The sequence below is a fragment of the Lycium ferocissimum genome, chromosome 1 (genome assembly GCF_029784015.1).
Source record: "Lycium ferocissimum isolate CSIRO_LF1 chromosome 1, AGI_CSIRO_Lferr_CH_V1, whole genome shotgun sequence".
In the NCBI taxonomy this organism is placed as follows: domain Eukaryota; kingdom Viridiplantae; phylum Streptophyta; class Magnoliopsida; order Solanales; family Solanaceae; genus Lycium; species Lycium ferocissimum.
Window position 1 is genome coordinate 67,508,166 of NC_081342.1, and position 12,099 is coordinate 67,520,264.

General features: G+C 33.2%; 1 protein-coding gene across 1 annotated transcript; it reads left to right on the plus strand.

The window, feature by feature from the left end:
- Positions 1 to 587: 587 nt before the first annotated feature.
- LOC132066869 (uncharacterized) lies at positions 588 to 3,826 on the plus strand. Its single transcript, XM_059460070.1, has 3 exons — positions 588 to 788; positions 1,935 to 2,762; positions 3,728 to 3,826. The coding sequence occupies exons 1-3, from the start codon at positions 591 to 593 to the stop codon at positions 3,824 to 3,826; spliced, it is 1,125 nt and encodes a 374-aa protein (XP_059316053.1). The 5' UTR covers positions 588 to 590.
- Positions 3,827 to 12,099: the final 8,273 nt, after the last annotated feature.

Consider the following 12,099-nt stretch of genomic DNA (forward strand, 5'->3'; position numbering starts at 1 on the left):
TAAAACACTCCCCCCTATCCCCAAATCCCACGTTTAACGGTTATTCAATTAATTAGTGTGATTCTCTCTCCAGCCACTTTAATCCTTGCCGTTTTTTTCTCCCCTAGCTTCCTTCACGTTTCACCACGTTCGAACCATTGTTGCGAAATTTGGGGAAGTTGTATTTGGATAGGTTTTTACATTCTATTGGTGTATTTTTGTTCACAATAATTTCATATTTTCAAAGATTTTGAAGCGTATTCAACTTCCAATCCTTTCCTTTTTCTTCTCCAATACCTTCCTTCAAGATTCTTCATCTTCAAATCAGCTTATGCGAAAATTGGGGAAAGTTATATTGGGGTAAGTATTTTACATTCTATTAGTGTATTTTGTTCATGATTACTTCATATTTTCCAGATTTTGAAGCGTATTCAACTTCTATTTGTTTAGGTTTTCGAGCAATTAAAAACACCCGTTAATGGCAGACGGAGCAACACCTAATAGGGTTACTCGAGGTATACCATTTACAGTTCAAAATATAGTTTTTCCTTCGTTTGATTTGGGGATTTCTCAACAACAACATAATGTTGTTGCGGCCTCTCGCCGATAAAATGGGCGCCGAAAGGCGTTCCAAGAATATCCATGATCCTCGTAGAATTCCAAATCCACCAATTGCTAAATCGTCAAAGAAAATAGATGCGGCTACAGTGACGAAGAGGAAAAAAACTACTGATGTTGTTCCGGCCAGCAAGGGGAAACAAGTCGTAGAGGCTGAAGCAGAAGAAGATCAATTACCTGTGAAGAAACAGGTATTTCTTTAAATATATGTGTTTTTTTGGTTAAAATGTATGTGTAGCTAGAATGTACTTCAATCTCTGCTATTACTGATGTTCAATTCCTGGGACTTTGATATTTTTTAGCAAATCATGTGTTTTGGCACATGTATAAATGTGTTCTTCAACAAGCGAGGAACTGACAATCATGTATTTGAACACGTGTTAAATGTATTTTTGTTAGAAATTTGCATGTTCTGTTGCACCATAAATGTGTATTTGAAGGAATGAGTAACTAAATATCATGTATTTGAACATATGAATTATATGTATTTGCACAGACTTGCATGTTCATGCTAAAAGTAACTGTGTATTTGAACAAATGAAGAACTGATTTTCATGTATTTTTTCACTTTTTTTGTATGTTTTGTTACACCTAACTGACAATCATGTATTTGAACACGTGTCATATGTATTTCTGATAAAAATTTATATGTTCTGTTACACCTAAATGTGTTTTTGAGCAAATGATTAACTAAATATCATGTATTTGAACATATGAATTATATGTATTTGAACAGACTTGTTCGTTCATGATACCTGTAATTGTGTATTTGACCAAAATGAAGAACTGATTTTCATGTATTGTTGCACTTTTTTTTAATGTTTTGTTACACATATTTTTTTTTTTTGCACAACTAATTTGTACGTTCATGCCTTTTTTTGTATGGTTTGTTACACCTAACTATGTATTTAAATATCAAGCAACTACACATATACTCAAATACATGTGTATTTGAACAAATGAATAACCGATTATCATGTATTTGAACACTTTTTTTGCATGTTTTGTTACAACTAATCGTGTATTTGAACAAAATTTATAAAACTAATTATCATGTATATTTTATACGAACACTTTTTTTGTATGTTTTGTTACACCTAACTATGTATTTAAATATCAAGCAACTACACATATACTCAAATACATACATGAGTTATATGTATTTAAACAATATTGTATATGTATACTCAAAATACAATTATGTGTATTGAAGAACTGCCCATTCGAGCATAAAATACACAGAAACTCGATTACACATACATTGCCGTAATGTTGTTGTTTTTTTCCTATATTACATATTTGATACTCATTTTTATCTATATATGACTTTCTTTCAGGACCCTAAATTCCTTGTTAAATTTCCTCCAACTCATCCTATACGATATGCTTCGTACATGAACCACAATATAAAAAAGGACTTGGAGGACAAACTTACAGAAAGACAGCAGCAGCTATTTTCTAAAACTATATTTGGAAAATACTTGCAGATGCAACATTGTGAAGTCCAAGGGCAGCTGTTCCGGTGTTTAATGGTCAGAGAGCTGAAGAAAAGCACACCTGATGCTTTTGTTATTGACATTAATGGGACTGAATTGACATTTTCTCTATTTGAATTTGCATTAATGTCCGGGTTAAAGTGTTATGGTGAAGAAATCGTTTTTAACGAGGGTAAAAATGGACTGTTGGAAAAATACTTTGGTGGTTCCAAAAAAAGCGTTAAAAAGATGGAGCTAAATGAGTGCTTCAATGACAAGAATTGGGGTGTAGATGATGATGCAGATCAAGACGCTTTAAAGATTGCGGTGCTGTATTTCATTCATAACTACATACTTTCAGGTGAGAAGAGGAACGTCGTAATTCCAAGACTTCATTTTGACCTGGTAGACAGTGGACGGTACAAAGACTACACATGGGGCAAGGAAGCATTTGTTGATTTGATTAAAAGCATTCACAATAAGATGGACAAGCCGAAACAGTATTACTGTCTTCGGGGCTTTCCATTTGCTATTCAAGCATGGTTATATGAGTGTTGTTCCAATGTGGACCCAGATTTAGCCGTAAGAAATGGAGACCGAATCCCCAGGATCTTAAATTGGAAGACAGTAGACCCAACACCATCATTTAACCACCTGATGACTGGGATGTTCAAGGATGACGTATCTGAGGTAGGTCTCTATCCTAACTGAAGTGGCTTTATACATTAGCAAACATGTGTTTTTGAACTGTATTATCATAGGTGTTCTTTTTTATCACAAATACACAGTCTTTGTTCCTTTTTATCACAAATACACAGTCTTTGAACCATTTATTATCATGTATTTGTATATATATTTTTTATGTATTTGAACATATGATCATTATCATGTATTTGAACATATGAGTTATAAGTATTTTGTTATGTTCAAATACATGCAAAATCAGTTTCACTGTCACATTCATGAAAGTACTAGTTTCAATAATATTTTAACTAAGAAATGTATTTGTACACAAAATATATGTAACGGTCAACTCACATATGTTATCCATTTTATAGATACCATGTTACATATAATAATATTGTGCTCGGTCATTTCGAGGTTCAGACTTCTCTTTAGCCCACTGCGTCCATATAAGACACAGAATCATGCCAAGGTCCTTCCAACACACATGAGGTCATTAGGTGTGTGATTATGATGATTTCGGTTTAACACACCACCCCACTGTGGCATGCCGCAAAACAACCTCAAAAGAAGGATGCATCAAAATCTCCACCACACAAGAAGAACATTTCGATTTCTTTACACTTGATGCCACACACACACACACACAATGGTACAAATACACGAATCAACTCCAATCCCAAGTAATGTTACTCATTCTAGGGGTGGACGATCTACATAGCGTCAATTTTGGCATCAACAAAAGGAAATTTGAATAAATCAACTTATACAATATAAATACATAACATTATACACACTCCATCCTTTGATAATGAAATACATTAGACCAAATCCGTGACATCAAATTGACCTATGTGAATCAACTTAATGAGTTTAAGAACAATGTAAGTATTTATGATGTTACTTATGTTATTTTAGTTATGTATTAATAAGCAATGCGTTTTAACGATTTTTTTTTTATGAAAAAATAGGTTTATGCTGAATTAAAGGATCTTCGCAAAGCCATGGATGCAAAATTCGACAAGGTTTTTGACCTTATCAAAGGGCATCAAACTTCTGAAAAGGTTTGAAAAAAAAAATTCAACACGTCGACAATTGTTTTTTTAGTATATCCGCACAATTCATGAATATATTTATCAAATACACCTTTTTGTTCTTCAAATCCGTGCGAAACTTCGACCCCCATATCATCTTTCCGATGCCGACCATCGGGACGACTACATGGACCATGGGGATGGCATTCAAATGGAGACGGATACTTGATGTATTCAAATATTATGTATCGGACGTAAACTTATGTATTTGTGTTGCAACGTGTAACGTATTTGTAAGGAACAATATATATGTTGAATACTCTTTAGAAATAGAAATCAAAGCATATAATTGGTCTATTAAATACATAAAACTTATGGGTGTTTATATGAGTCAAAACACATGCCAACTCGTTAGAAGATATATCTATTATATTGGTTGGTCAATCGTAAATACATAAATTTTTTGTATCTAACATTATTTGTAGATATCATGTATTTTTTGGGTGTATGTCTGAGTCAAAAATAATATATATTTCTTTACGATTAAATCTCGGTGAGCATATCGTATAGGATGAGTTGGAGGAAATTTAACAAGGAATTTAGGGTCAAACACACAAGTCATATCTTTGTATATAAATGAGTATCAAATATGTAATATAGGTAAAAAACAACAACATTAAAAGCAATGTATGTGTAATCGAGTTTCATGATTTTATGCTCGAATTGGCATTTGTTCAATACACATAATATATTTTGATATTGATACATAGACACTATTGTTTAAATACATATAACTCATGTATGTATTTGAGTATATGTGTAGTTGCATTTGTTTTTAAATACATAGTTAGGTGTAACAAAACATACAAAAAAAAGTGTTCGGATACATGATAATCGGTTTTCATTTGTTCAAAATACACGATTAGTTGTAACAAAACATACAAAACCGGAGTTCAAATACATGATAATCGCTTATTCATTTGTTCAAATACACGCCTAGGTTCGGATACATGAAAATCGATTTCTTCCTTTGTTCAAATACACACCTAGGTGTAACAAAGACATACCAAAAGTGTTCAAATACATGAAAATCGATTCTTCATTTGTTCAAATACACGGTTAGTTGTAACAAAACATACAAAACCGAGTGTTCGATACATGAAAATCGCTTCTTCCTTTGTTCAAATACACACCTGGGTGTAACAAAGACATACCCAAAAGTGTTCAAATACATGAAAATCGGGTTCTTCATTTGTTCAAATACACATTAATGATAATCGCTCTTCATTTGTTCAAATACACGGTAATGATAATCGGTTCTTTATTTGTTCAAATACAAGCTCACAAAACATTCAAACAAAGCTGTAACAAAACGTTCAAACAAATATGTAGATCATCTCTGATTCACAAAAAAACATACACGAAGTCGGCTGTCTGTGTATGTAGTTAGGTGTATGTAGTTAGGTGTAACAAAACATACCAAAAAGTGTGTTCAGATACATGAAAATCAGTTCTTCCTTTGTTCAAATACACACCTAGGTGTAACAGCACATACCCAAAAGTGTTCAAATACATGAAAATCAGTTCTTCATTTGTTCAAATACACATTAATGATAATCAGCTCTTCATTTGTTCAAATACACAGTAATGATAATCAGTTCTTCATTTGTTCAAATACAAGCTCACAAAACATTCAAACAAAGCTGTAACAAAACATTCAAACAAATATGTAGATCATCTCTGATTCACAAAAAAACATACACGAAGTCGTCTGTCTGTGTATTTTTAATCACATTGATGAACTGACGGCACTACACATAGAGATGAACAAATCACTGCCTAAAATATAAAAATATAACAATGGAGATAATAAAACATAAAACCGAAAATCAAATACCACAAAACCATAACTCACCAAAAGGGGTACTTCAACTGTTTGTACAGTGAGTTTGATTTGTAAAAGATTTTCTCCAAATTTGTTTTTGTGTCATCAAAACCTCTGTTTTTTAAGTTCCCTGTGTTTTGAATGTTTTTGAAGATTGATTTTACGTTACTAAGAAGAATAAGGAGAGAGAGAAGGAGAAACGTGTGATTAATGGGATTCTAATTTGCTGGAAGAGATTGTAAAATATTTAATTTCACCTTCCATATTAAACGCATGACTAGTGCCTAATATCCGTGGATTTGTTTTTATCATACACGTTACATGCCACATATCCGTGTATTTGAAGACTTCCAAATACACCAAAATCAATACGTATTTTTCCATAATATTAGCTACGAAATGTAATATTGGAATAGTAGCTACGGTTGGTTACATCCAATCTTATGGTAGCTATTCCTGTAAGTTTGCCTTTTATTTTTCCCTTTCTTATAGAGAGGGAAAAATTTATCTACACCTCATGTTTATCCCAAGCAACATTCACTTACCATAGTTAAGTGATAGATCGAAATGACAATACAGTTGCCAAAAATATTATGTTCGAATGAACTTGGTGCCGAAGCGCTACATCCGCCTCTCGTAAAGATAAGGCAAAACTAATACTTTCATCATCCCAATTTAGATGAAAATACTTGGCTGAATACAAAGTTTGAATTACTAATCTTATTTATATATTTATATCATTGATTGCAAAAGAAAATATTAAGATTATGGTTGAAGAGTTAGTTTAGTAAATAAAACGGCATATCAAGAGTTAAAATTTAGTAGTTTAATGGATTTGAGTATATGAAAGTTACGAGAATTGTATATAAAACTAAAGGGATAAGGCACTATTACCCCCTTGAACTACACCGGAAGTTACTACGACACACCTTGTCTTTCCTTGGGTCCTATTACCCCTCTAAACTTATTTAAAACGGAATAATTACCCCCCTAAACGCTGATGCCCGCTCTCATATGGGAGAGTGACATACACTCTCCTTGCCACATGTGTATTTATTTGTTTTAATTTTTTTTCAGCTTACGTGTCAATTTAAAAAAAAAAATTGAAAACATGGATTAAAAAATTGAATTTTCTTTTAAAAAAATGATTTTTAAAACCCCTTTTTAAAAAAAAATTGAAAATTTGATTTATTTTAAAACCCGTTTGTTTGTTTGTTTGTTTAAAAAAAAAAAAACTGAAAACATGAATTTTTTTAAAATATGGAAAAATGGAGTTGTTAAAAATATGGAAAACTTATTATTTTTTTAAAATGTCTTAAAAAATCTTGATTTTCGTGATTTCATTTTCTTAGGACACTTTTATTTTTCAAATAAATTCCGGAAAAAATGTTTTTCTTGTCAAAATGTGAAAAAACTGAATTTTTATAAAATTTTAAAACCCATTTTTTAAAACTAGATTTATTTTCATATTTTAAGAAAATACATATTTTTAAGAAAAAAATTAAGTTTTCCCATTTTTTATGTTTCTCACTCTCTCAAAGAGAGTGAAACACACTCTCCTTGCCACATCAGCTTTTAGGGGGGTAATTATTCGATTTTAAATAAGTTTAGGGGGTAATTATTCCGTTTTAAATAAGTTTAGGGGGGGTAATAGGACCCAGAAAAATGTAAGGTGTGTCGTAGCAACTTCGAGTATGGTTCAGGAGGGTAATAGTGCCTTATCCCTAAAACTAAATGGTATACAATATTTTAATTCATCCGGTAATTATTCCGTTTTAAATAAGTTTAGGGGGTTAAAAAACGTAAGGTGTGTCGTAGCATAGTATGCCTTATCCCTAAAACTAAATGATATACAATATTTTAATTCATCCTAAATGAAAATAGGTTCACATAAATTGGACAGAAGAAATATTAAATTTTTGTTGTTACTACATGGTAAATACAGAGATGTGAAATTCATTATGATTCCTGTAAGGACAGTTGGCAGAATATTTTTTCCTTAATGGCTCAAGAAAACTATAGTTAGGTAATGGCAAAAGACATAAATTGACCCTTAAACTATACTCCAAATGTCGATATCACACTTAAACTTTACTAGTGACTTATTACACACCTAATATATGAAAAAGTGATATTATTTACCTGCTGAGAGCTATGTGGAACAATATATAAAATAATAAAAAAGGAGGCGCGTTTTGGTTATATATTATTTATTTTTCGTTTTTTTTTAATTGTAAAATTCAATTTTTTGTAACCCTCACCCCACCCCTCATTTTCTTCTTCACTTCCACCTCCACCAGAGCTCCGATGAGCTCGCCTTCGGCAGCTCCGACGAGCACCCCCCACCCACCCCCAGCCGTCCCTTTGTTCCTCATTTTTCCCTGTCAGATCCGACAAGTACCCCCCACCCCACGCCTCTTCTTCTTCTTCTTCACGGCCCACCTTCCATCGTCTTCTATTTCATTTTTTTCTCATCATACTTCTCTACAACTTAATTTCTTCATCAATCCATTTTTTTCTCATCAAACTCATCTTCTTCATATAATAGCGGCTGTAAATCCAACCAATACACCTCAATTCTCAACCAAACAACAATGGCGGCTTTGAACTTCAACAATGGTGGACTGTTAGAAAGGAGCTCTGGCCAAAATACTTGGGCCTCCCGTTGTCTCCAAATTGCAGCAAAGCCAAAAATCTCTATTGATTTCAATGACTTAAAAGGTGTTTACTCATGTGGGTGTTAACGTTTTGGTTGCTTTGATTATTGGGTTTCTTGTTTTGGGCCTGTGCTAATGAAGAAGAAGGGTTTGGGGGTCGGGGGGGGGGGGGCGTAAGGTGGGGTGGGGGGTGAAATGGAGAAGAAGGAATGAAAAAAAAAAGTTTTTCTTAAAATCTATTTTTTTTAATTATAATTTTTCATTTTAGTATTAAAATATTAAAAATTAAAAGATTTCCGACGTGATGTTGACATGGGTGGCGAGAGAGTGTGTAACACCTCCCACCATGTGACTGGTTTTCATCTCTCAGGGGGTAAATAATATTACTTTTTCATATATTAGGTGTGTAATAAATCACTAGTAAAGTTTAAGTGTGATATCGACATTTGGGGTACAGTTTAGGGTCAATTTATGTCTTTTGCCTTAAGTAATTGAAGTTTATGTGCAAATACATATCCTTCCAAGTCCGTGATCCTTTAAGCCATGTTAGACAACCTCTAAACTCGACCTTTTATATATATATATATATATATATACTATATACTGGAACTCGTGCCAAAGACGGGGCCAACATATATTTATAATTTAATCGATGTAATTATAAGAATCTTTCAACATATTCTACGATGTTTCTTTGTTACAATTAATCAACATTTCAAAACTAATTCAATTTTATCTCTATGCAATTTTAAGAAATTTTCAACATATCTGACGACGTTTTTTGAAAGTCACGTGTAGAAAGCTGGAAGTTTTGGAAGCATGGGTTCTATAATTTGTGTTATAGTATATTTTTTCAGATTATTTGAAATGCTTTGAGACGTTATATATTTGTGTGGTAGTAAATTATTTCATTAAGCGTAAAATTAATACCGGATAAATATTTCTAACATTAGTAAAAATATTATTAAAAACAACAACAATATTATAATCTTTGAGTTCCTTATTTCATCTTTAATATGTTGTGTAAATAAAATCTTAGTAGTGGAGTAATTAACAATTGAAATATATGAAAAATTGAATCACTAAAATGAACAAGTTACGGAAAAGTTAGGCAAATTGAAAAGACAAATGCATTGTGATCCAAAATTAATAGGTGGGGTCCATTGGTGTTAAAGAAAATCCAAAATCAAAAAGGCATGAAAATAGAAAAAGAAGATGGCCCCATAACATAGGAAGTTGAAGTGCAGCTTTTTCGGAGGACACAAATGTCAAAAGTAAAATATGGGCTGCTTTTGATGTCCAAGAATGAAAAAGTACACATCATAAGACAGTTAAGTACAATATACTTAAGGCATGAAAATGAGGCAATACCGAAAAGGCCCTTTGATTGGCTAGCCCACATGTCAACCAACACCTGTGTGCTCTAGCCTCTTCTAAATAGTATACTATATCGACGATCCTACACTTAAAACTCATGTTTCTATACAGTTAGAATATAATCGTGATGTCCGGATCCATTCTACACGCACCTTGACTAATTTCACAAGGTACCTGTCCCAAAGTATCGAATAACTCTGTCCACCAAGATTTGGACAAAAGACAAGAAATCACCTAGTATTTTTGCTTCCGCTAGAATCTGAACCTTCTTAAACTCGACTTGCTTTCCATCTATCTCCAATATGCATTTGATTCAACAAGAATAGAGCAATGCAAAACATGCATGTAATAAGAGTCCATGTGTTATCCATTTGATTCTAATATAGTAACTAACTTGCAATAATTGGTTAAATACACTGATAGTGTAACACATTCGGTGTATATAACTTAAATCTCGTTTCTTAATGGCTAAAACTCCATGTTTTGAAGGAAGCAATTGTTACGGTTTGCTTTTACGCTCGCGCATAAAAGGTTCTCATCAGTGGCGGAGCCAGGATTTTTCACTAGAGGGTTCAAAAATATAAAAAAGTAAGAAACGAGGAAGCCAAGGGGGTTCAACATCTACTATTCATACATAAAAAAAAAAATTAACCTTGTGTATACATGGTAATTTTTTGCCAAAGGAAGTTCAGGTGAACACTCTGGCCACCACTTGGCTCCGGCCCTGGTTCTCATAACTTGGCCTCTTTGGCGTTAACAAACAGAGTCGCCACCTAATTTATTGAATGGAATTAGGAAACCAATTTAAAGGTTAATTTTCGAAATCCTTTAAAATATATCCAGAGAATAGTTAAGGGTTCTGGTGATTCCCCCAGGAAGGTTTCAAGCACCTCGGTATTAAGGATCCGTCCAATGCGGTTTACCTACGGGTCTAACATTTTATGGCTAAAAAAAATAGAACTTGTTTGTAAAATGTGTTTAAGGTCATATGTATAAAGTTTGAAAGAGGCATATTCATGGCTAATTAATTAGAAAAGGAAGTATATTTTTTTTGAAAAAATGAGTTTTACGGACTGTTTTGTTTTTGAAATCTTTTTTAGCATTTCAATTATATCTTCAATTCAATTATTGAATTAATTCTATAATTGGGCTAACTATGAAGGAATAAATCTCAACAAAATGTGTACGGTTTATTAAGACTTTGAATTATAAGTATAACTCAACTTCTTAATCCGTTAATGAACTCAATGCTTTTGACTCGAAGATATGAGTGATCTTTAAGTTTTTAGGCAATAGGTGTTTTAACTTTGATAAGAACTTCGCAAGACTTTTGCCTTTGTCATGTAATATGAAAAGTGGGTGAAACCATTCAACTTAACCATGTTTGGGTTTAAAACGTTTGAACCAGGTCAAGAATTCTTTTTTTTTTAATAAAAGAGGGGAAGATTTAGCTATAGTTACTACTAAATGATCAATTAATACTTTGAAAACGTGGCTGAGTTTAAAGCAAAGTTTGAGGATTAACTTAAGGATCTCCATGTAAGAAAAATCCTTTGCACGATTAGAACTCATTTTTTGCTCGACTTTGAAAAGCCGTTTTGGTGTAAAACAAATTTCTAGAAAATTGCCTTTTAACTCTTTGGAAACAAAAATCAACTCTTTGATTTCACCTGGCTGCTTTCTAAAAAGATTAGGCAACTGTTTTGTCACGTAGCTCGGGGATTCAACTAGATTAAGAAAACCACAAATACACAAACATAAAGTAAAGTGAAGAAAGAATTGGCTAATTGGGCTTCTTGGCCCATTCCGCTGCTCATCATTTTTTGTTGTTGTTGCTGCTGTGATCTCAATGGGCTGCAGGCCCATAATTCTTTTCTCATTCAGCTGAATAAGGATGGGGTTGACTCGATATTGATATTATGTTAGGCCTTGGGCCCAACACAGAATGTGATGGAGAAGAGATGAGTCCATTGGACTCGTCCGGAATAGTTCATGCATAAAAATCATTTTTTTTGTGCGGAGTGCCCTTCAAATGCACTGGTCTTTAATTTTTACCCCTCAAATTGCTGGTCTTTAATTTTGGCCCTTCACCTAAAATTCCTAGGTCCTGGGTTTGAACCCTCACTCAGTCAAAAATTTTAAAAAAATTCGCTAGGTAGAACTTAGATTCGCAAGGCAGCGTTTTTCCCGCGAAACTCTGCGTTAATGTAGAGTTGGCTAAGGCATAGTTTGTAGGCAAACTCTGCCCGATCAGGCATAATTTGCACATCGCAAACGCTGCCTTAAGGGAGAGTTTTGCATGCAAACTCTGCCCCATCAGGCATAATTTGCCTGCAAACTTTGCCTTAAGGTAGAGTTTTGCAGGCAACCTCTGCGTAGCGATTTTTTTT

Excerpts from the sequence above, each read along its gene's own strand:
- LOC132066869 (XM_059460070.1), top strand. The coding sequence starts at position 591 with ATGGGCGCCGAAAGGCGTTCCAAGAATATCCATGATCCTCGTAGAATT. Across the intron at positions 789-1,934 it reads AATTACCTGTGAAGAAACAG|GACCCTAAATTCCTTGTTAA; the intron begins GTATTTCTTTAA and ends ACTTTCTTTCAG. Across the intron at positions 2,763-3,727 it reads TCAAGGATGACGTATCTGAG|GTTTATGCTGAATTAAAGGA; the intron begins GTAGGTCTCTAT and ends ATGAAAAAATAG.